The sequence below is a fragment of the Gadus macrocephalus genome, chromosome 19, assembly GCF_031168955.1.
Source record: "Gadus macrocephalus chromosome 19, ASM3116895v1".
Classification (NCBI taxonomy): domain Eukaryota; kingdom Metazoa; phylum Chordata; class Actinopteri; order Gadiformes; family Gadidae; genus Gadus; species Gadus macrocephalus.
The window spans coordinates 3,448,444-3,473,312 of NC_082400.1; the positions used below are offsets into that span (position 1 = coordinate 3,448,444).

At 48.7% G+C, this 24,869-nt stretch overlaps 2 protein-coding genes across 4 annotated transcripts in view; one reads left to right on the forward strand and one right to left on the reverse strand.

The window, feature by feature from the left end:
• taf1c (TATA-box binding protein associated factor, RNA polymerase I subunit C) overlaps window positions 1–19,822 on the forward strand; it is a 41,225-nt gene extending 21,403 nt beyond the window's left edge. For 2 of the 3 annotated variants that reach the window (XM_060038338.1, XM_060038339.1), the window contains 13 exons: window positions 2,330–2,379; window positions 5,029–5,124; window positions 5,654–5,721; window positions 6,734–6,966; window positions 7,160–7,288; window positions 7,622–7,739; window positions 9,142–9,213; window positions 9,405–9,540; window positions 9,817–9,945; window positions 11,852–12,044; window positions 12,458–12,595; window positions 14,086–15,380; window positions 17,813–19,822. In XM_060038338.1, the coding sequence (XP_059894321.1) occupies window positions 2,330–2,379; window positions 5,029–5,124; window positions 5,654–5,721; window positions 6,734–6,966; window positions 7,160–7,288; window positions 7,622–7,739; window positions 9,142–9,213; window positions 9,405–9,540; window positions 9,817–9,945; window positions 11,852–12,044; window positions 12,458–12,595; window positions 14,086–15,380; window positions 17,813–18,052 (2,897 nt within the window). In that variant the 3' untranslated portion in view covers window positions 18,053–19,822. The remainder of the gene's footprint in view (window positions 1–2,329; window positions 2,380–5,028; window positions 5,125–5,653; window positions 5,722–6,733; window positions 6,967–7,159; window positions 7,289–7,621; window positions 7,740–9,141; window positions 9,214–9,404; window positions 9,541–9,816; window positions 9,946–11,851; window positions 12,045–12,457; window positions 12,596–14,085; window positions 15,381–17,812) is intronic. The other variant, XM_060038340.1, reaches the window with a different exon arrangement.
• ccng2 (cyclin G2) lies at window positions 19,257–24,776 on the reverse strand. The gene is made up of 8 exons (XM_060038345.1): window positions 24,633–24,776; window positions 23,510–23,647; window positions 23,135–23,272; window positions 22,659–22,909; window positions 22,001–22,079; window positions 21,791–21,889; window positions 21,108–21,310; window positions 19,257–20,405 (listed from the first exon to the last, which is right to left on the reverse strand). Exons 2-8 carry the CDS (start codon window positions 23,612–23,614, stop codon window positions 20,303–20,305), a joined length of 978 nt encoding a protein of 325 aa, XP_059894328.1. The 5' UTR covers window positions 23,615–23,647; window positions 24,633–24,776; the 3' UTR covers window positions 19,257–20,302.
• Window positions 24,777–24,869: the final 93 nt, after the last annotated feature.

Below are 24,869 nucleotides of genomic sequence, written 5' to 3' on the forward strand. Positions count from 1 at the left end.
CAGGATGTCTCCAGTCACAGAAACCAGACGTAAAAGCATTATGCTGTGCCTGTGATGATAGCAGTTTACAGGCAAAACAGTAGACCATGCCTGCAGATGGTGAATAAATCAACCCATCTCTTGGCACTACCTCCTTGTTTGGCAGGCAACAATGCATCAAATCATTTGTAAGAGCCTGCGTTTTACCTCCAAGACCAATGTCCCGCACAGATGCCGGGTATTTGGGAGCCCTGTTCTGGAAGGCAGCAGCACCTTTCGACAAGTTCCTCTGTGATGTCTCCCCATAGTCCAGGGTCTGATGAGATGGTTAAATCCTCCGGCGGCTGCCGATCGTCTGTTACATCTGCATGGACCACCTCGTCCTCCCGATCACCCTCGTCCTGACTGCCTCCTTTCACGACAGAAGCCTCGGCTGCCTGAGCCGTGTCTGTCAGAGCTTCATTAACGTTAGCATCGTTGCTATCAACAGCAGTTGGTTTGCGCATAAAAAAGTTTCCGATGGGACATTTCTGATGGGACATTTTGAAGTGTCGCAATTCTTTCTCTTTTTTTAGCTTTCTTATTGCGAAACCGCTTTGCTGAACCCTGTCCATTTTTGAATTTTTTGTTTGCATATAATTTCGCGCCACTGCCGCTGCGTTATTGTGGACTCGTCCATGATGGGGGAGGGGGGCCCTACACCCAAATAACAGTTTTTTTTTTTATTAATAATCCTATCAGTGGATCATTTTGTATGTGTTTTTATCTCTACTAGTATATTATGCCGATATAAAATATTTAAAATATAACAAAAATAGGTTAAGGCTTTAGTCATTTTCCTGATCATTTGGTGCCTCCCATTGGCTCAATTTGGCTGGTGCCCCAGGGCACTCGCCCGACTGTATATATGGATAATCCGGCCTTGTATTTAGGGAACGAACAAACGAGAATTCAGACCCTACGCTGAACATTTCTAAACGTCATTTGAGTCAGTAAATGCGCCGGGTATTTGTGTGACGTAGACAGATGCGCCCACATCATGTAAACAAACCGGGCACTCACGAGGAAAGCTGGAGGTTGTATTGTTGTTGAATGTTACATTTCCTTGTTCAAGTTTTTTTTAAATACATTTTGAATGTTAAATATTCTATGTTAAATCCCAAATAAATTGTTGACATTTCTAAACGAAAGCCGGAGACTCCATCATTAAATGTATTCGTTTTCGCGCTTATATCCGTGATAGGGAACGATTTCGAACACAGCTCATGGCTGCTTCCCCTCCTTCTCCTCCTCTTCTAATTTTCCTTCTCCTTCTTTAGGTTCTGGCAGTCTAGACGTAGCAAAGGTGCATTACTGCACCCACAGGGCAGAAATAGAAGTTTGGATAGCTCACAAATCTCACGAGACAGATTTTTAACGCGACGGGTAATATCGTCGAGTTTAATCTCGCGAGATCTCGTGGCACGAGATCTCGTCACACCCCTACTATCTACCTATCTAGGCTATTAATTAACAATTATTCACCGTAGGCGAAGTGAATAGTGGGGAATAGCTATTCCCGGAGCTATTCACGGAATTATTCACGGGGCCTGAGGTGAATAATTGTTTTAGTAGCCTTTAGGCCTACTACACATGACCACTCCAAAAATAAACAAGATAACACTCTTCGCCGCGATTTAATTTGTTTTTATTAGCAGTTTATTTGTTTTTGGTTTTTATTAGCGGACATTTTGTGATAAACGATATCCCGAGCTTGATATCTCAATCATGGGATATTGCCCAATATCCCGAGATAGCGAACCAATCAAATTGCGCCATCTTAGGAGGTTCATATGTAGCATATACTAACTATATATATATCGATGTATTTATCTATGTATCTGTATAATCTGCTGAACACTCTCTTAGTAGTCTCTTCTCTCAGGGGTCTCAATGCGGCTTTGGTCCGTGTCTCCCCAACGTGACGTCATGCAATGCATTCTGGGGGAAATAAATAAATCGCAAACGGCTAAAATAGTACATACATTTTATTTATTTTTTTAATAACAACCAGTACATTAAGAAGGTCTGTCTGACAACCAGTACGTGAAGAAGGTCTGACAACCAGTACGTTAACGAGTAATAACAACCAGAACGTTAAGAAGTAATAACAACCAGTACGTTAACAAGTAATAACAACCAGAACGTTAGGCAGTTACTAAAAACCAAACCAACCATTTATTTTCTACCGGACTAAAGTGTCCCTCACTGGCAGAGGGCTTTATATTGTCATTGTATTAGATAGTATTCTCTTGAATTTTTAAAAGATCTGAATGAAAAGATGCTTAAGCTGTTGTTGTTATTGTTCCAGTTCCACCGTGGCTCTTGGATTCTTCAGAGACGACAGACTTTGGACAACATGTGAGTTTAAAATGTCTCTTTTGGTCATCTGTCCCCATTGCACCGAAAAGAGGGCTAAAGCTTTAGTTATTTAGCAGACACTTTTATCCAAACCTCCAAAAATATACAGTACATATACAATGAAGCCTACTGGTAGACTCTGAACGCGGTGGTCTGGGGTTCCTACTGGAAGACTGTGGTCGATTTGTTGTCTAGGTCTACTGGTAGACTGTGGACGTGGTGGTTTAGGGTTCCTACTGGGGGACGTGGTGGTCTGGCGTTGGATTGTGGACGTGGTGGTCTAGGGCTCCTATTGGAAGACTTTGGTGGAATGTGGACTGTGGACGTGGTGGCCTGGGACAGTGGTTCTCAACTGGCTGGTCCTGAGCCGTAAGCAGGATGTGGGGTCCTTTTGAGTGGGTTGTGGAACATATGCCAGACCTAATCTTTAGAAGAAACTCATTAATTAATGTCAATGGCCTACTATTTCATAGAATTCGGCCCCAATTGTTGCATCTTTTTGTTCGCTCCATGTTTTAAACAGTTCATGATAGAACACATAGCATTCGGCCGATATTGGCCCATCATAAAGTATATAAAGTATCCCTAGTATGCCTTGTTATTCTTTAAAAAATGGTGTCGCTCTGTGCTTTGCATCATAGGTTTTCCTTTGTAGTATGTACATTGATGTGTTAGTTTGGATTTGCTAAATACAAACAGTGGGAGCATAGGCTGCATTGCTGACCTTTCCATTCCACTGTTTCCGTCTGTCCATGCAGTAACAATTGTGTATTTAAGGGCGCCGGCGCTCTTTGCTCAGCCACTGCGTGTGTATTTATCTATGTTTACAGATTGCAAATGGGGTGATCCACAGAAGGTCTTGAGGGCAATTCAGTGGTACAGTTAAAGTCAGGTTGGGAAGGAAGCGCTGATCAAGGTTCCTACTGGTAAACTGTGGACGATGTGGTGTGGGAGGTCTACTGGTAGACTGTGGTCGATGTGGTGTGGGAGGTCTACTGGTAGACTGTGGACGATGTGGTCTGGGAGGTCTACTGGTAGACTGTGGACAGTGTGGTCTGGGAGGTCTACCCAAGGCTCTAGACTAACATTTTCTACCAGTGGCAGTAACATTTTTATTTGGTTGCATCCTAACAAATTTGTTCATACCCTTTCATTAGACATGAAAATATCCTTTTGTCACATGCTATCCCATCTGTGTTTATTAATTTGAACAGTTCAAATGAATGATAGTGGGATAAATTGCAAATTTTTTTGATTTTTTTGCAGCGCCTTGACATCTCAACATCTCTTTCCTCCCGAACTAACTCTTGGTGCTCTTCCTAAATCAAATACCTAATAATAACTAAAGGCTGCTATTTAGTAATAAGCCCAATAGGATTTCTTGAATGTGTTTTGTGCATTGTACAAAGCAGTGTGTCTCCATTGAAACTGACCATGGTCGTGTTTCCAGTTTGCCTAATTTGCACATGCGCCGAAACGCAAAATAAACGGAAATATGTGCGGCAGATGCACACATTAGTGAGAGGTTTGGTGTTTTGTTGACAATCGCGTCTTAGAAGTCATTTGCAACTCTGTTTGCCCGTCTGCACTACCTTGGATTATAGTAAGCATCCAACGTAGGCATACCGCTGAGTGGTGAACGCTTTCTTAGATGTTCTGTTGAGTATGTTGGGTGGTGAAATAAGGGGCAGGAGGCGTAGAGCTCCGTTCAGACGGAGTCTACAGGCTCTGTTTGTAGGATAATATCAGATCTCTAGACACTGAGCCCTACTGCCACCCTCCCCCTTCTGGCCACCATTGTACACTGTATTGTATTGTATTGTATTGTATTGTATTGTAGTACTTAACTGTGTAGCAACTGCAGTAGCTGCTATCATGGCTGTAACACGGGGAATTGATTGACCTAGCGATTGTGGTACTTGCACTTGGTTCTATGAACATCCTTTCTGTACCGACAGCGATATATTGATGCACTTCTTATGACAAATGTACTTATTGTAAATCGCTTTGGATAAAAGCGTCTGCTAAATGCCCTAAATGTAAATGTACTGTTCATTCAGAGATGTTTTTTTTTTCCAAAATTGTTTTCTCAGCCAAAGCTTAAATGCCACTTTTGCCAATAAGGGTTAGTACCTTCAATAAGGGTTAATGCCTTCCATAGGGGTTAATGCCTTCCATAGGGGTTAATGCCTTCCATAGGGGTTAGTGCCTTCAATAACGGTTACTACCTTCCATAGGGGTTAGTGCCTTCAATAAGGGATAGTGCCTTCCATAGGGGTTGGTGCCTTCAATAGGGGTTAGTGCCTTCCATAGGGGTTAGTGCCTTCAATAGGTCAGTACCTTCAATAGCTTAGTACCTTCAATTAGGGTAAGTGCCTTCATTAAGTGTTCGTGCCTTCCATAAGGGTTAGTACTTCAATGAGGGTTAGTGCCCTCAATGAAGGTTAGTGCCCTCAATGAGGGTAAGTGCCTTCAATGAGGGTTAGTACCCTCAATGAGGGTTAGTGCACTCAATGAGGGTTATGAGGGCCATCTGAGCTTGAATGGCAAGTTCTTCTCATCCGTCTGACTATTGCTGGTGTTACTTTCATTAGGAAAAAGTCTATAAGACTAAAACGGAAAGTAACCAGAAGTTTTCTGTGTTCCCAGATGGAGGACTTCTACCGGAACCACAGCGGAGATGCCTTCGGCTCCGTCGGTGCACTGCTTCAGGACCACTTCTACCTCGGCCACAAACGGAAAAAGGTGGGAGAAGGACACTCAATCCATCTTTTATGCGTACGGATGGGTGATCATTCATCTAGATAGCAGTTGACAGCACTTCAGTGTGCAGATGTATCAGCACAGTTTGGATTTGGACTCTGCTTCTACTCTGAAACTACTTTTAGTTATCGAACAGGGAAACCACTTCAAAAAACAAACATGGACGCATTAAAGAACGCTCCAAATGCACACACGAGTCTCACAATAATCAGCCTCATCGAGAGGGGTCTGGTTGCAGACTCATGGATGAGATCCACTGTAGAATGGAAACACGTCACCTCCACTTTCTACGATGCCCCTTCAGACACTCTGCCCCCTGTTGGACTAGTACAACACATGCACAAACACATTATGGTCGATAAAATGTGATTTGATCTTCGATCTAACTGATCAGTATAGCAAAAACACAAAAGTACAAGACCGGCGAGACCATGCACACGTGGTAATCATGTGGGCCCCTCACTAAGAAGACGTCCATTATACAATCCTGAATGTGTGGTGTATTCCTCAGAGCTGGCGTAGCGACGCTCTGAGTCTGGGCTGGACGGATGGCTTCCTGAGCAAGCTGGAACACAGGAAGTGAGTGGGAGGCCTTGGCGGCTGCCAAATCTATTTGAATTTAGGAAAAAACCTGGGTTAGATTGCGATTATATTACATTATACCAGATTAGGTTATATTAAGATTACTTAATTTCAGATTAGGTTATATTAAAATGACATCATGCCAGATTAGGTACATTTAAGATTACATTATTAGATACAATTAGGATTGTACATTATGCCAGTTGAAATTCGATTAAGATTTCATTATGACAGATTAGGTTTTGGAATATTTTTTTATCAATTTCCTGAAAAGGTTACTTTGTAAAATTCAGAGGATTATATAATGATTAACTCTCATATAAGATTCTAATGGATTATTGATATATGGTATAGACATAAATAACAAACTTTCTGTCTCATAAAGAGTAGTTGAGGTGTAGAACCTTCTGTAGGTATATTTAAACCACAGACGGCAGCGTAGGTGGTGTGATGTTGGGGAACAGTGCCGTTTGCCCTAAAGGGGGCAGGTTTTATTCATTTCAGTTTTTATGTACCGTCTTAAAAGACTTATGGGATGTACTTAGGATGTGCATAACTAGAGCTAAACGTCTACTAGCGTAGTGTATGTAGCATAGCTAGAGCTAAACGTCTACTAGCGTAGTGTACGTAGCTTAGCTAGAGCCAAACCCTCTACTAGCGTAGTGTACGTAGCTTAGCTAGAGGTAAACCGTCTACTAGCTCAGTGTACGTAGCATAGCTAGAGCTAAACCTCCTACTAGCTCAGTGTACGAAGCATAGCTAGAGCTAAACCTTCTACTAGCGTTGCATACGTCTCAGGGTCCACGTGCTCCCCTCTTCCTCACTGCTTCCCCCTCCTGTCTGCCTCCTCCTCCTCCTCACTTCGTCTGCCTCCCTACCTCCACCTATCCTCTTTCTACCTCTACGTCTCTATCACTCTCTCCCTCTCTCTCTCCCTCTCTGCCTTCCTGTATGTATCTCTCACTCTGTCTCAGTCTTGTGGTTTGTAACGTGTGTCCCTCTCTGTCAGGTGCGAGTACACGTATCTAAACCGCCGCGTGGTCGCCTACGACAACCTGCTGCGAGACGCCCTCCACGACATCCCCCCCACGCTGCTCGGGGCGCTGCTCCAGGAGGAGCTGCAGCACAGCGGCCAGCGGCTGCTGTTCTCCGAGACGGCCACCGGGGGAGCCCTGGCCCACGCCACCCTGCCCCGGGACCCCTGGCTGCTCTACGCGGCCGGGCCGGCCTCCAGCCTCCTCAGTATCCTCCATCACCGCACCCAGCCGCCACTTCGGCCTGTTGTTATCGCTCCCGTCAGAAATCTACAATTAATACACAAGGAGCCTCTGAGTGAGTGAGTGTGTGTGTGTGTGTGTGTGTGTGTGTGTGGGGGGGTGTGTACCGGGGACTCCTTGGTAACGGCGTTGCAGACCCCTTTAACACGCTGCCCCAGACTTCCAGCGGGTGTCGCTGCGGTCCGAGGAGGGGGACTGCCCCCGGCTGGACGCCTGCAGGAAGCCCGCCTGCGTGGACCTTAAAGGGCCGGTACGCCAGATCAGCGTCTCCGCCCTGCTCTCGGACTGTACGTACTGACGCACTGTGTGCACTGTGTGGGTTCACGTCGGGCGCCCGTTCACACTGAATACATTGGTTTGTTTGAGTCCACGCTAACAATTGTTTATTTTTTCGTGGAGCCGAGTTGTACTGTAAGCCAACAAAAAAGAGTTTTCATGGCTGCAGCCTGTGATTTGTTAAATCTGTTTAGCCAATCACACTCAATCTTTGTCCTAGTCGCCGTGTGGGTTGAGCAATTTAACCACTTTAGAATGGAGTGCGAACTAAAGCGCAGCGCCCTAACCGACGGCTGAATGGGATCAGGCTCCGGTCAACCATTGTGTGTGTGTGTGTGGTTCAGGTTGTGTGGCTGTGCGCTCCGACTACCTGTGTGGTGTGTGGAGGTTCAATGAGGTGGACAAACCCAAGGTCCTGCAGGTCATCACAACCAAGCAGCCAGTCACCTGCATCACAGCCAGGTAGAGAGAGAGAGAGAGACACACACACACACACACACACACACACACACACACACACACACACACACACACACACACACACACACACACACACACACACTAGGGCTGTAACTATACACCAACTCACGATTCGGTTTGTATCACAATTTCGATACATCCACGATTTTTTTTAATTTAAAAAGCAGTTTATTTAAACAGCAACACTTATATAACAATTAACTTAATGTACCATTTAATAACAAACAATTTGGAACACTAAACAGATTTGAACAGAAAGATTATTATTAAAGTATAGCAAAATGAATAAATAAATAACCAAAGATTGCAGTTGGATGATGCTTGCTGGTAGGCAAAAACTCTCAACTAGTTTTGTGGTTTAGGCTTACGTATTTGGAAATATTAATGTCAAATAAATAATAGTAATTTATTTGAATAGTTTGATAGCACTAACCCGCGTTCTCGCTAGAAAAAACGGTGCAGGTCAAAGTGACCTGCATAGGTTTCGTTTTCCGTCAAATATCCTATATATATGATATTTGACGGATAATGACATAATCAGGCCGTATAGAATGCAACATGTTTAATAGCCTTACTATCAAATAGATGGGGAAAAAACATGAACGTCTGATTCGCAATATCGAGGCATGTTACGAGTAGCGTATGTGTGTGCCCGAGAATGGCTGTGTATGTGTGTGAGTGAGTGGACGAGCGAGGAGGGCGAGCGGTAGCGTGTGTGTGTGTGTGTGTGTGTGTGTGTGTGTGTGTGTGTGTGTGTGTGTCTCTAGTGAAGAAACTAACGAGTCCGGTAGAATAAAGTACCCATCCTGTCAATAATCGGTGGCCGCTTCATTGCGACCTATAAGCAGACCAACTGCCGGTCAAAGCATACTAAACAATAGAGACAGGGGTCAAACAGGCTAATTTTGCTCGCTTGGACCACTCAGGATAATTGTCGTTCATATCGTATACGAGGACTTCGCAAGCTGTGGAGAAATGCAATCCTCCGTAGCCACGGAGAGCTGTCCTCACAGAGAGGGCATCTCGTTGCAGACTTACGGCATCAATAAGAGGAACGGTGTCCGACTATTATTTAGACCGATTATCAAATTTCAGTCTGACAATTTGACCGGAAAGTTAGAAAGGGCGCGTCGTGTCGCGCTTCTGCCTTCTCACACCGCGATTTCGGTTTCGATACGCGTATCGTTACAGCCCTCACACACACACACACACACACACACACACACACACACACACACACACACACACACACACACACACACACACACACACACACACACACACACACACACACTCTGCTGTTTTCTAAAATAGTGCTGCAACAGTGTGTTCAGTCCATGTTCCTTAGTCTCACTCCACGGAGTATTGAACACTTGTGTTCCAGTCCACACGTTCTGGGTGAGGTTCTGCTGGCTGATGAGAGTGGATCTGTTCACCTCTGGACCGTCGGCAAAGGGTGAGTGTGTCTTTGTGTATAATGTGTGTGTGTGTAATGAATCTGTGTATAATGGATGTGCGTGTGTAATGAATCGGTCTGATGTGTGTGTGTTATGAATCTGTGTATAATGAGTGTGTGTTATGAATCTGTGTATAATGAGTGTTATGAATCTGTGTATAATGAGTGTGTGTAATGAATGTGTCTGTCAGCATGACCCAGGTGCGGCGGGAGGACAGTAACCTGTACTTCAACGCCTCGTCTCCTTGGCGATGGTGTGAGTTCTCGGCTCACCCCAGAGTGATGCTGTACGGTGACCGCACCGGGATGGAGCTGACCGACGTCCGGGTACGACCGTACCCTCTAGCACTCCCTCACTGCCTCCACCTCCTCCCCCTCCACCTCCCCCTCCCCCTCCCCCTCCTCACTGCCTCCCCCTCCTCCTCACTGCCTCCTCACCTCGTCCACCTCCGTACCTCTCCCTACCCTCCCTCTACCTCTCTACCTCCACATCTCTATCTCTCTCTCCCTCTCTCGATCCCTCTCTCTCTTCCTGTATGTCTTCGTCTCTGTACATCTCTGTCTGTAATGGATGGCTCTGTCCTGTGTTTCTATGGTAACCAGGCTGCCAACGCCCCCAGCTTCACTCTGTTCCGGATCAGCCGGTCTCCCCAGTGTCGCAGCGGGGAGAGGGTGGTCCTTGGGAGATACCTGGCCGACGCCAATCCCTTCCACCACCTGGTCACCACACAGGTACACACACCTCACCAATCAGAGCAGGAGTCCCTAAAGACAATCACAGCACTGGTTCTGGCTCGAACCAAAACAGGTTAGGGTTGTTTTAGTCATGGTCTCAATAGTGGTGCACGGTATACCAGTTCTGGAACCGTATCACAATGACCTTCCATTTAAAATGTGCCATACCCCATGTTGTGAGGACCGTGCTGTCAGTAATGGGAGTGTCTTAAGCCTTTAAGCCTCCTCCTGGTAACTTTGCTACATTATCAACTAATCATATTAGATAATTTCCTTAAAGGTGCAGTGTGTAGAATTAAGTGGCATACAGCAGAAGAACCTGAATGAATTATATTTATAAGTATGTTTTAAGTGCGTACTGAATAGGGTTGAGCACCGAAACTCGGTTCCAGTAGGGAACCGGTTCCGACGTAAACGGTTGTAACGAGATCGAATAAGAACGCACCTTTCGGTTCCTCATAACGGTGCCTGGCGTTTTTTAACGCCCCCTGCCCCGCCCCCATGGTGTTGCGGCGTCAACTTGCGTGCTGGGCCCTATACCGGTTCACACTGAATAACGGTGTGTATTTTCGTTAGGATATGATTTTTTTATATACAGCCATACCGTATTTGATTACACAACGTTCGGAACGCAACGCTGCGCGACACTGTTTCAGACGGGACCCTTTTCAATGTTGCGCTAAACACGCATGGTACGACTACGACTTTCTTTATAGGTCCATGATGACTGCGAGGCGTGGTATTTCAGGCCAACTGGTAAAAGAGTGTGTCACGGCTTTCAAACATATAAACCATAGAGCCTATGGCCGCCTCGAGACTCGGGACGGACTTGTCAACGCGCTGCGGCATCGCTTACTTGATGTTGTTTTGATTGAAGATCGGCAGGTTGTAGTGTGTGTGTGTGTGTGTGTGTGTGTGTGTGTGTGTGTGTGTGTGTGTGTGTGTGTGTGTGTGTGTGTGTGTGTGTGTGTGTGTGTGTGTGTGTGTGTGTGTGTGTGTTGCGAGCGAATGTCATTTTAAAATAACAAACAAACTCAAAGCCGATGCATGCATCCAAAACTTTCTGTTCAAAACCAAATAAACAACTCAAAAACAGAGTCGTTATTCGCTTCAAATACTTTTTCTTTTCAAAACTTGGGAATTAATACAGCGCCGTACCGAGCGGTTGAAAACAATGTTGGCGTCTCCTGTGGCTTCCTGGCGCACCTGAGTTATATTACTTAATATGACAATGTTGCGCCATGATGCGTGCGTGCCTGCCTGCTTTCAGCGAGTAATTAATATTATTTGTAATTATTTTTTTAAAAGATATTTATCAGTCACAGCACTCACAGCAGCCTCTTCGGGTAAGTCGAGTAATTTAATGCCAACCGTAATCTTGCGTAGGCTAGCAAACACGTTGCCATTCAACTCAGTGTCCGCTGACTTTCTGCTTAATGTGAAACTCGTAACAAGTCGTGCGTGTATGCAAGTGTGTGAGGTTTTGTTTTTTTAAGTACCGGTTCGAGAACCGTTTTAGCACCGGAACCGTTTGAAAAGTACTGAGTAGGCACCGGTATCGGATAAAACCTGAACGATACCCAACCCTAGTAATGAATGAATGTTAAACTTGTGTTTTGGTGACCTAGAATGAGCACTTTATGAAGAGCCCTCCATAGGGTCTTCGTCCATTAAGCCTGCCAACTACACCTAGTGTCAAATAACCTATTTCAGTGGTGTAATGCAAATGTTGATTCATATTTCTTAGTCAATTCAAAGAAACTAAATATTGTGAAAACACGGTCTACATACCATTATTCTTTCCTCATTGCATTCGTAGCTCATGTGAAACATTCCAACACACGCCAACATGGAATTAAAAGGACAGCTGGCACTTGTTGGCTTCTCTCTCTCCCCCCTGCAGTACTCTGCCTACATCATGGACGAGCGTTTCCCTGTTCTGCCCATGCTCAAGTGGGACCACATGATGCAGGCCCCGCCCATCTTTGCTCAGGTTCTCCCAGGCCACGCCTCCTCCTCTGTGGGCGGGTCTAGCAGCACCAAGGTTGTGATTGGCTCCCAGAGTTCCCAAGAAATCGTCATGCTGCAGTACTCAGGTCATTAATTTACTACTGCAAAGGGCTAATTCGCACCAAAGCTGGCTTAGCGGCTATTAGCGCAGACAGCGGTCCAGTGTCAAAATTGAAAAATGAACAGTGAGGTGAATGATGCGTCCTCTTAACAGGCCAGAGGATACTGTACTACTTGTTCAAAGAAGTCCCTTCTGATGACTGTTGTAATCAGGGTTGTGTACTATAACCACACGCATATTAAATTACAAACATAAGAATATTAATGTGTGTGTGTTTGTGTGCGTGTGTGTAACCCTGTGTGTTTGTGACTGTGTTTGCGTATCCCTGTTTGACCGTGTTTGTGTGACCCTGTGTGTTTGACCGTGTGTGTGTGTGTGTGCGTGTGTGTATGTGACCCTATGTGTTTGACCGTGTGTGTGTGTGTGTGTGTGCCACAGGAGGCTCAGCCGAGCCGTGTGTCAGTCTGGGGTCTCCTCAGCAGCTGCTGAGCCCCAGAGACTCTCTGGACCACCTGCCGGTCCAGCTGCCCCACCGCACCGAGGAGAGCCGCCACAGGCTGGCCCTGCCCGCCGCAGGTAAGACCCCCACCCAACAGGGAAGACCCCCACCCAACAGGGTGAATACAGCGCACCCTGCCCCAAGCCACAGCCAAACACAATGAAACCGGGGTACGCCACGGTTCTAAAGAAGATTAGTGAATCCAACTTGTCATTACGAAGTGTATCCCGCTAGCGCTGCGGCAGTAAGAGGCGGCTAGAAAAGTTCTGGTGTGGACGGGATGCACATAGACTGCACACCACATCTGAGACTTTTTAATTTGAGGATGAGGAAGAACATAGTATGACTTACTGTACGTCCACACCAGAAGCGAATTGAGCTACCAAATCGCCGGAAGTCATTCACTTTCTATGGGCAAGAGCGACCAAAGCGACCAACGCTACCAGCGGCCAAAGTTGAGCGACCAGAGCGTCCAAAAAAAGTTGAAAACTGTTTAACTTTATGCAAATTACTATGACACGTTTCAGCGGCAAAGCACGGACAGCCAATCTGAATGTAGACGGTCTTCTCTTGCGTGGATCCCAGGGAACACCGGCGGGCACTTTTGAATTGTACGTCATGAGAGACTTGAGCGACCAAAGCGAACAGAAATATTCGCAGCAAAACTTTATGAGCGACCAAAGCGGACGTACTTCTGGTGTGGACGTACAGTTAAGTTGACTATTAGTCGGGTTGGATTGACTTGTCCTGACTGGTCACCATGTTGATAATACAGTAGAGGAGAGTCCTGACTGGTCACCATGTTGATAATACAGTAGAGCAGAGTCCTGACTGGTCACCATGTTGATAATACAGTAGAGGAGAGTCCTGACTGGTCACCATGTTGATAATACAGTAGAGGAGAGTCCTGACTGGTCACCATGTTGATAATACAGTAGAGGAGAGTCCTGACTGGTCACCATGTTGATAATACAGTAGAGCAGAGTCCTGACTGGTCACCATGTTGATAATACAGTAGAGGAGAGTCCTGACTGGTCACCATGTTGATAATACAGTAGAGGAGAGTCCTGACTGGTCACCATGTTGATAATACAGTAGAGGAGAGTCCTGACTGGTCACCATGTTGATAATACAGTAGAGGAGAGTCCTGACTGGTCACCATGTTGATAATACAGTAGAGGAGAGTCCTGACTGGTCACCATGTTGATAATACAGTAGAGGAGAGTCCTGACTGGTCACCATGTTGATAATACAGTAGAGAGAGTCCTGACTGGTCACCATGTTGATAATACAGTAGAGCAGAGTCCTGACTGGTCACCATGTTGATAATACAGTAGAGCAGAGTCCTGACTGGTCACCATGTTGATAATACAGTAGAGGAGAGTCCTGACTGGTCACCATGTTGATAATACAGTAGAGGAGAGTCCTGACTGGTCACCATGTTGATAATACAGTAGAGCAGAGTCCTGACTGGTCACCATGTTGATAATACAGTAGAGCAGAGTCCTGACTGGTCACCATGTTGATAATACAGTAGAGCAGAGTCCTGACCTCTCTGCCTGTGCAGGTATGACGTGTTTCTCGGGCAGGCGAGGCGGCGGCGGCGGCGGCGGCGGAGAGGACTCTATCTGTGTCCTCCAGCTGACCGAGGCTGGAGACGTCTTCTACCAGGTCCTCAGACCGGAGCTCGGCGCCGGCCCGGACGCTGCAGGCCAGGACCCCCCCCTGCCGCCGCCGGGAGGGGAGGCAGGCGGGCGCGGCGGCTCCCCGTCCCAGCGGAGCGCCGGGGAGCCGCGGCCGGGTCTGGTGGCGGAGGACACGGGCAGCGAGGAGGAGATGATCGGGCCCACCCAGCCCCCCGGCGGGCCGCCGCCGGTGGTCCCGGAAACCCCAGAGAGGGGGCGCGGCTCGGGCTCCTCCAGTGAGGAGGAGGGGCTGGGCGGGAGGCGGGGCCGCTACCTGGGCCTGGAGGTGGTGGTGAACGAGGAGGAAGGCCAGGCCGACGCCGCGGCCCTCGGAGAAAAGGGGGAGGTGGCTTCCTCCGTCCGGACGGACCGCCCGGCGCCGCCCAGCGCCCGGGCCGCCGAGGCGTGGAGGCGCTGGCTGCAGCAGCTGCTGAGGTGCAGGTCCGCGGACCGGGCCCAACCCACGGCCCGGAAGCGGCGGCGGGCGAAAAAGGGGGCCGCCCACGACCCGCTCACGGAGGACCGCCTGCAGAGCCTGCGGCGGGACCTCGGGGAGAGCATGCTCGGCGGCTCCCTGCTGCTGCACGGCGCCACCTCCCTGCCCGCCGTGGCCCCGCCCCGGCTCCCGGACACGGTGCGCACCAAGGCCTGGGGCGACGTCCTCAGCCAGCGGCTCACCGTCTCCTGGCAGGGGGAGGAGCAGTGGAAGGCGTGGTGGTCGGACAAGCTGGGACTCAACAGGAAGGAGCGGGCGGAGGCGCTGAAGAGGAGGCGGAGCCGGGACAAGGCGAGGAGGAGGAGCAACCGCTCCCTCAGCGGCTCGAGCCTGGCCAACCCGGGCAGCTCCTGGGCCTGGTCCGACCCCGACGACGCCTCGTCCCGCTGGTCGGAGCCCGGCTCCCCCAGGTCGACGGTGTCCCAGTCCGCCCGCTGGTCGGAGCCCGGCTCCCCCAGGTCGACGGTGTCCCAGTCCGCCCGCTGGTCGGAGCCCGGCTCCCCCAGGTCCACGGTGTCCCAGTCCGCCCGCTGGTCGGAGCCCGGCTCCCCCAGGTCCACGGTGTCCCAGTCCGCCCGCTGGTCGGAGCCGGACTCCCCCAGGTCCACGGTGTCCAGAGCGTCCCAGCTGCAGCACTGGTCTCCTGGGTTCTCCTTGTCTGGCTCCCTGCCCAACCCCAAGGTTAGCCCTCACTGGGTTCAGAGGAAAGGGAAGGCCAGCCTGATTGATGCCTTGTGTTTTTCTAGTGGAGTGGAGAAGGGCTGGTGTTAATGTGCAGATCTACGTAGCTCTTGATGTTGGAGGGGATGTCCTCTTTGGGCTGTGCAGTGCATATGTCAATGGTTGAAGAGTTTACTTTGCAGTCCCATTGGTTCACCTGGGGTGCAGGGGTAGGTTATCTGGTTTTTATTGCAGGCATGCACATTTGTCACATTTAGGTAAAAAGTTTCCATTTTGGAACAGAAATTACATAATTCACATGGATGGTGTGGGAGAAATTCGGAGAGGCCATGGAGAAGGACTTTCGGTCGGCACCAAAGTGTTTCTGGAAGACTATCCGGCACCTCAGGAGGGGGAAACAGGGAACCATCCAAGCTGTGTACAGTAAGGATGGGACTCTGTTGACCTCAACTGAGGAGGTTGTCGGACGTTGGAAGGAACACTTTGAGGAACTCCTGAAAAAAAGGGGGACCAGAGTGTGTGTGCCAATTACCGGGGTATCACACTTCTCAGCCTCCCTGGTAAAGTCTACTCCAAGGTGCTGGAAAGGAGTGTTCGGCCGATCGTCGAACCTCAGATTGAAGAGGAACAATGCGGTTTTCGCCCTGGACGTGGAACTACGGACCAGCTCTTCACTCTCGCAAGGATCCTGGAGGGGGCCTGGGAGTATGCCCATCCGGTCTACATGTGTTTTGTGGATCTGGAGAAGGCGTATGACCGGGTCCCCCGGGAGAAACTGTGGGAGGTGCTGCGGGGGTAAGGGGGTCTCTCCTCAGGGCCATCCAATCTCTGTACTCCCAAAGCGAGAGCTGTGTTTGCGTCCTCGGCAGCCAGTCAGTTTCGTTCTCAGTGGGTGCTGGTCTCCGCCAGGGCTGCGCCTTGTCACCAATCCTGTTTGTGATATACATGGACAGGATATCGAGGCGTAGTCGTGGTGGGGAGGGGTTGCAGTTCGGTGGTCTGAGGATCTCGTCACTGCTTTTTGCAGATGATGTGGTCCTCATTGGATCATCGGCCTGTGACCTTCAGCACTCACTGGATCGGCTGGCGGCCGAGTGTGAAGCGGCTGGGATGAGGATCAGCACCGCTAAATCTGAGGCCATGACTCTTAGCAGGAAACCGGTGGATTGCTTACTCCGGGTAGGAAATGAGTCCTTAGCCCAAGTGAAGGAGTTCAAGTACCTCGGGGTCTTGTTCGCGAGTGAGGGTACTATGTAGCGTGAGATTGGCCGGAGAATCGGAGCAGCGGGGGCGGTATTGCGTTCGCTTTACCGCACCGTTGTTACGAAAAGAGAGCTGAGCCGCAAGGCAAAGCTCTCGATCTACCGGTCGATCTTCGTTCCTATCCTCACCTATGGTCATGAGGGTTGGGTGATGACAAGCGGCCGAGATGAGTTTTCTCAGAAGGGTGGCTGGCGTCTCCCTTAGGGATAGGGTGAGAAGCTCAGCCATCCGTGAGGAACTCTCATTAGAGCCGCTGCTCCTTTACTTAGAAAGGAGTCAGCTGAGGTGGTTCGGGCATCTGGCAAGGATGCCCACTGGGCGCCTCCCTTGGGAGGTGTTTCAGGCACGTCCAGTGGGGAGGAGACCTCGGGGAAGACCCAGGACTAGGTGGAGAGATTATATCTCAACACTGGCCTGGGAACGCCTCGGGATCCCCCCGTCAGAGCTGGTCAATGTGGCCCGTCTGGGGCCCCCTGCTTGAGCTGCTCCCCCCGCGACCCGACCCCGGATAAGCGGATGACGATGAGAGACATGGATGGTGTAAATCTCTATTTGGGGGGGGTGGGAGTTTGATGGAGTACAGTTCTGAGAAAGCTGGATGACGGGAAAGGCATCGTTGAGACACCAGTTAGTGTAGTTTGAGAGTTACGCATGTTACTACGGTTCTATGACTTCGGGATGACTGCCAGAGGCAGTGCTTCAGCACTGGATGCTCAACGTAGTCACGTTGTGACCTGGGTAACGGGGGCCGCTATCCGCCCAATAGCTGAAATGCCCCTGGGCCCTTCAGAATTTTCTCGCCCAGATTCTGAGTGACAAGAAAACTAATCCGGAATTCATAGAACTGTAGTTACATGCGTGACTCTCCTCCTGTATCATTCCTACTAACTGGTAGAGGCATTGCTTTAGCACTGGATGACTAATAGCAACGAAGTCACAAGGAATCCTGCACCCAATGGCCCCCTCGGGCCAGAGGCGTAAATAGATATAATCTGGTGTGTAACGAGGTGTAATCTGGTGTGTAACGAGGTGTAATCTGGTGTGTAACGAGGTGTAATCTGGTGTGTAACGAGGTGTAATCTGGTGTGTAACGAGGTGTAATCTGGTGTGTAACAAGGTGTAATCTGGTGTGTATTCAATGTGTAATGCGATGTACCTGATGTTCCTAGGAAGGCCCTCCTCGACACCCCCGGCTGTTGGATGTGGAGGACGACCTGGTGCCCCCCTCCTCCTCCAGCCAGCTGGTAGCAGGGGGTAGCGTACCCTCCACCCCTAGGCCTCACACCCCTGGGCCTCTCACCCCCACGCCTCGCACACCCAGGCGGTCCCAGGCGTCCCAGGCGTTCCTCGGCCGACCTGGAAGCCAGACCTCGGCGGTCAAGAGGAAGAGGTCTCAGATGGGATTTTAATATTTAATTTTACTCCGGGCAGCACTCTGGCTCTTTGTTTTAACCACGCAGAGGAGAAGCTGGAGGCTTCCTTGACGCAGAATGTTGTCACCGTGCGCTCTGACGGCGTGGACGCCAAGCCCCTCAGAAGCGGCCAACTGGATTATACAGGGTTAGTTTTGGCTAGCAGTCTCTGGATTGGATGTAAAGGAGCACCGCCCGTGTATACGTACCAGAGGGCCGCTAGGGGGCTCCAGGGCCCTTCTGCTGGGGGTCTCCCGGTCGCAGTAAGTCCACTAGCCCCCCGTCCTCAGCCTGGAGGACCGGGGGGGGGAATCGACCCCATGTTTTTAATGTTGTTAAGGATCCGCTCTGTGTTGCTGCACGGAGCTGTCCGGGCTTCTTGTGTCCTGTAGAGCGGGGCTCCTCAGCGGCAGGTCGGACTCTGAGCACGCCGAACGCCCTGACAGCCCTCTGCACGCCACAGCTGGGCTCTCTGTTTGGACAATGGATCGCCGACTGTGATGCTAAGAGGTTTCCGACAGGGCAGTCGGTCGGCCCCACGGAAACACTGACAGTGGGAGAGTGGGAGATTAAACCGTTGTGGAACTCCTGGCTAGGGCTGGGGATATGATCATGAATATCCTCACAACAATATCAAAAGGCCTACCCTATATATTTTTCGATATAGTTTCTAGCGCAATGTCAAAGGACCATAGTGAATGAGTTATATTTACTATTCACAAAAAAAAAATATTAAGCAAGAAAATGCCCTCACCTTTATTTGTCATGTATTGAATTCACGCATACATTATTTTTTGCCATGGGGTAATTTCTTTATTTCGACAGAAGTGTGTTTGTACGTCAGGGGGAGGAGTAGCATCCTGTCTGGCCAGAATGACGCCTCATGACTCAGCCTCGTCTGCAGCCTTTCATCAGAAGTGCGTGTGGACACACCTTGCTTGGTTTCATGATGTAATGACTTCCTTATTATGATGCATCGTGCTTGGAATTTGAAGCCTTTAAACCGGTAATTACCATCAAATATTTTAGTTGTTGTAAATTGCTACCAAAGTGAACTTTAGTCTTCGTAGGAATCATATTGTGAGGTGTGACCGTGCTAGTGCCTAAATAAAACCTGGTTCTTAGTCACGTACTTAATATTTTCTGGTTGGTCTCGGTTGCTGAAATCAGTGTGGTCAAAATGAGGCAAAAAGTCAAAACACAAGTTTAAAAATAAAAGTTTTTATAAGATTTTTTTTTTCTTATAGATGACAAAGTGGAATAAATAACATATCTACAAATAACTATTCACAGTCTTTTTTTTTAACATTATTTACAGTTTTACATTGTTTTTGTATCGACATTTTTTACATTTTGTAATTTTTTTTTTAACATTGAGACTTCTGTCCACAATATTTGTCACCATACAACATTCCCTGCAAACAGGCTTAAATAACACTGCATACTAGGTTGGCAATTGAGATTCACCCGACCATGCGCACCACAACCAATCCTTCTCAGACCCAGGCAGACCACATCCTCACGTTGACTTTGACATCTCTCTCATGAGCAAGGCACCTTGTCAACGCTACACGCTGAGCTAGGAAGATGTTCTCACAGAGGTTTCGTCAGAGCTACTTTTCCTCTCGGGCTAGCGACCAGGCATCATAAAACCTTGCAATCCAAGAGAATTGTGCAAATGATCTGTTTTAAAATGCCTTGCCTAGTAGAAAACATTTTTCATAACAGTCAATACAATGGCGTTGACTTGTCGTTTGGCTAACTGAACGTTTGGCAAAAACACCCAATGAGTTTGGCTAAACATTCGGCTGTGCTTTTGGCTAACCGGCCCACTTTACGTTTAGCTAACCAACACAACCCCAACCTTTGGCTAACCCATGTTAGCCACCATGGTCACCCATTGGCTAGCCGACTCGTTGCTCAGCCTTAACATTGCATGTGTATTCATCCATTGTTTTCAATTTGCATACAAGGGGGTAAACCTAAAGTCCGACAGTCGGGCCCACTAGAAGTTATCCTGAGATCCAGTGGGAGCATGCAAAGGCGGCCGTCATATCCTGCTCGATACTAACCTAGCCACCGAGCTAACGTGTCTACAAGTTCACCGGGCCGCTCTCTCTAGTGCAGCCCGAGGAAAGGTCGCACAACACCACGCAACAATAAATTAAGATAGGGGGGGGAGAAGAGACGGAACAAAGGCTTTTTCCCTCTTGGACGGGGGGGCCGGTTGGTGGGGGCTAGCGGGAGCTAGCGTCGTCGCCGCAGGTGGAGGGGGAAGTAGGCCCCCTCTCCCTCCAATGAGCTGCTCAGGCTCTCCTCCCCGGAGCTCAGGTCCTCGCTGGAGTCCTCGCTGGAACACACAGAACACGGCGTTAATGACCCTGTTTGACTGTATCGGCACACAGCATGGAGAGCCCCAATGAAAACATCTAAATGACAGTGATCAAGGTCTGCCACTCCACTGAAGTCATGGAAACATGGCGGCCTTATCTTATCCTATCACGCCTGGTCATCAAGGAGCCTGCTCGTGTTATTTTCTTTACTGCCCCACTTGTGTCCAGCCCCCCCTAATCTGACCGATGGGCGAACCCTAAACATAACATCTCTGTCCTCGTGCCTAAACCCCAACCAATGAGAGGCGGCTCTTGCAGCCAGTATATGTATCTAGTGACCGTGTCAGGTACCGGGAGGGGGGGGCTTCGTTGTAATTTAATAAGCAGGGTTGACTAAACACAAGGAAGTCCAGGGAGACTGCAAACTTCTACTTAATTTTCCAGTTTACTGAGTTTACTGACTGCTTACAATTTATTATGTTTAAATGCAGTGCCTTGCTCTACCTCCTGGGCTAAACAGGGAATAGAACCCCTCATATAATATATCCCCCCTGCCTTGCTCTAACTACTGAGCACCTTAAGAGGTAGACCCCTGAACCGCAGTGTCTTCATATCGATGGCCATGGGAAGTGGAGGCGGGCTAGCAGGTGTAGATGGTGTGTGATTGGACCAGACGGTGTGGTGGTGGTGAGCTGTGATTGGCTGCTGTGCGGGCGTACCTCTGGCTGGGGTCCCAGCCCCCCTCGGGGATGGTGGGCAGGTCGGGGACGCTGCAGGAGCTGCTCTGGAGGTTCTGGGCGGTGCGGCGCGACACCACCCACAGCAGCTTCTTGTGGTTGGGCCGGCTGCAGCGCGGCGAGGCGTAGTCCGACAGGCAGCGGGCCACGCGCTCGGCCCAGCACTGGAGCTCTGCGTCTGCAATCTGACAGGAGGACGCTTAGAGCTCTTACTGGGAAACACCTGGAACCCAGGGCTCTACTGGGAAACACCTGGAACCCAGGGCTCTTACTGACTGGTTAGGGTGCTCATCCTGGGTTTCTAGTGGTGTGTTTCCCGTTATAAAACACTGGACTGGTTTGACTTGGCCCAGCAGCCCAACGCGGCTTGGATCTTCGTCCCCTTCACTACAGGGCTGCCCTCTAGAAGGGAGTCTCCTTAACTGATAAGTCTTATTGTCCCCAATTTGGTTTTATACAGTTAGATGTAATTGGTTAGTTTAAGAGACATTAAATATATTTCAAACAAACAGAATGACAATGAATTCCAAGATGATGAATTCAGTTTGACTTGTGAATAGTTCCCCTTATTTGCTTCTTTATGTCAATAGCTCATTGAAAGGCTATTGGAGGAGCTGTCAAGCTAGGTGAAGGCCTATTGGAGGATGAGGAGTGGGGGAAGGTACCTTGAGGTGTCTCTGCACGTGACAGGTCATCTCCCACATGTCCTCTGATTGGATGGCCTTGATCTCATGACGGAGGAGAGCGAGGGCGAGCACGGAAGGCTGAGAGAGAGAGAGAGAGAGAGAGAGAGTGAAGACTCTGAACTGTGTTTACACACTTCTGTATCCAGTATGTGCGGACAATTACGTGGCTTGGAGGAAACTACTTCCTACCTTGGCTTTAGAGAACGACATGCAGCGTAGACATGCCTTTAGCTGAGCTTCCAGTTTCTCCAGACTCAACACCTCCTTCCTGTCAGCAACACACACACACACACACACACACTTAGAAACCCCACCATATACATACACACTTAAAACCTGTTCATATACACATAAAACTTAGAAACACCACACCTCACCATTATGTACATATTTCATACACACAAACCCTTTAAAGCACTACGCAGTTACACTATACATTCACCGGTTCCCAGGCTGGTTTCACTTTGGGGTGTATGTGCGGACTGTATGTCCTTTAAATACACGACTGGTTATGTAAGGTCTGAGATGGCAGCTTATCAGCAGAGTTCAGTGTTACATGGAGGATCACTGATAGTCAGACATCACCTGACTCATGTTTACTCACATCTTCAGCTGGACATGTTCCCCTAATGGAAAGTTGTTAACTTTACCTAACAAACCAAAACCGAAATTGTTTTACAAACTCCATGCTGATGATATGCTGTTTATAACCGGTTATAAACTGGTCCCTTGACCTGATCGTTTTTAGGTATTTATAACGGGTTTATATCTATCGATAGATATCGCTTTATATCTTGCTATCTATGACTGTGTTTGAACTGTAAACACTGTGGTGTCATCCGCTGACCTGGACGGCGATTGGCCGAGGGCCACCTGGTGGTACAGGTGCAGGAAGGTGAGGGGGGTGACGGCGCTGCTGGTGAAGTGCAGCTTCTCCGCCACGATCTTCTCCATGCGGCTGAGGTCGGAGGCGGTGAAGCGGCGCTGGCCGATGCGGATCAGCTCGTGGCCGGAGGACAGCATGGCGTCGGGTGCGCTGCGCTGGGCCGCCAGGTGTAGGCAGCTCAGGCCCACGCAGGAGAGGTGTTTGGGCTGCACCTGGGAGAGGGACGCACGTCAGGTACGCCCAGACATAGCATCGCCGACAGATCTGGTGTCAGACTCACTTAAGACTGGACCCAAACGTACAGACGTATGGTCTATGATTTATAAAGACATGGGTCGGCTCCAGAGGAGGCTTTCACAGCCCTTGGACACCTCCGTGTCCTGGAAGGGTGTGCGTGCTACTGCCTGGCTCATGGGGTCCGGTCTGGGCAGTCTTACCCGCATCAGCGCCAGGAAGCGGTCCAGCAGGTTGACGGCCAGGACGAAGGTCTGCGTGCTGTAGCCGAAGAAGCTGCTCAGGCCCCACAGGTCCTCCACCTGGGCGTCTCGGCACTTAGCCGAGATCCCCGCGCCGTTCTGGAAGCACACAAACAGGGTCAACTCACTGACAACCAGGGGGAGGGATGGTATACCAATGAGTAGGACTCTATACCATGTCACTTAGTAGGCGTGGCATTATAAATTACCGGTGGTATGATTCAAATTCACTTCACAACCAGTAGAACTTTTCATTCTAATTTAAGTTTCACAATACTGTCAGCTGTAATCATGACAATAAGGTTAATTATATGAATAACTATTAATAATAATTACCTGTTCTGTAGATTCAATCAAATTCAACCCCGTTTCCTTCGGTATATAATACCCTTCTTGTTCATAGTTGGCCCTCAGTTCCTTCATCAACTTGAAGGCGTCCATGTTGTTGTATTGTTCTTCAGCACAGTGTCGTCACTGCGAAAAGAGACGTCATGTTATGTTCATGTTATCGCAGGAGACTGAGTCGTCTCCGCACCTCCTGGCCCCGCCACCAGAGGGCCAGGCCCCGGCCCCGCCCCCCGCCCCAGCTGGGCTTTCGGTGTCACATTTCCTCCGAGCCCTTCTCCTTCCTTAGCTCGAAGACCACTCGGGATTCTCATTATACAATCGGTGATAAATAACCCGAATATCACAGAACTGTTTAATATAGATGATTCGTATTCGTTGAGGTCGTCAGCGGTGTTGTATATGGTTATATATGGTTAAAGGTGTAGGAGCTATCAGTAGTAGTAGTGCATCCTGAGACGGGGGGAGGGGGACGCTTTCCATTTTCAGCTCAGCTGATCAACATTGGTCGGTTGCCATGTAATGTAAGGTTTAACGGGAGATATTATAATAATGAGAATAACCACATTATTGATAGGGCTAGTACCAAATCGATAAGGTGATTGAGAAATTCCAATTTAGTCTACACCCAAATCCAAGTGTAAAATACCTCATCGAAAAGTGACCTTTACAAACAACAGACTGGATTTACACCATATAAAATCATATTAAACGATATTAAAAACACAACCATAAACCTGAACGATGGATGATTGATTTGGCAATGAATGAAGGTGGAGGATTCTCACTTGGTTTGTTACATTTCCATGATCTTTATGATCAACGACTGACAACAACACAATAACGATACCCCACAAATAAATACATATTCTACCACGGGTATTTAACATCTAAACACGGTGCAAAATCAACCATCTCTAAATATTACGCTATAACCTAATTTCGCTTCCATATTCCTGATGTTTGTTTTCTTGGACTATGACAATGATTGACGGGTTAACCTAGTAAGAGCTGCTCTATCAACATACTCTGTGGTTAATGTGTTTTTATCTTACATGTAATATTAGCTTCGCTTTGGTAAGATGTTTCTCGAAGTATAATGTGAAATATGTACCTGTAATTCTGCGTTAAATCCACATATATGCAGCTTACTATTTGGTAATCCTTTTCTTCTGCTGTGTCTCTCGGTTCTCTCTTCTCTTTTGTTGACGTTCAGGAGATACACGCCCACACCGTGATGGCTTTAGCCAGGAGCCAATCAGCGGGCTCCCTCAGGAGGTTCGCAACCACACTGTGATGTCTGTAGTTAGGGACCAACCTACAGCGTTCAGAGGGGGACACCGCCTTCTTT

Bases quoted from the DNA above. Each gene is read 5' to 3' on its own strand.
- ccng2 (XM_060038345.1), bottom strand. From the start codon at position 23,614: ATGGACGCCTTCAAGTTGATGAAGGAACTGAGGGCCAACTATGAACAA. The intron at 22,910-23,134 runs GTAAGACTGCCC...TCCCTCTCCCAG, and splicing joins GCTTCCTGGCGCTGATGCGG to GTGCAGCCCAAACACCTCTC. The intron at 21,890-22,000 runs GTAGGAAGTAGT...TCTCTCTCTCAG, and splicing joins TGTCGTTCTCTAAAGCCAAG to CCTTCCGTGCTCGCCCTCGC.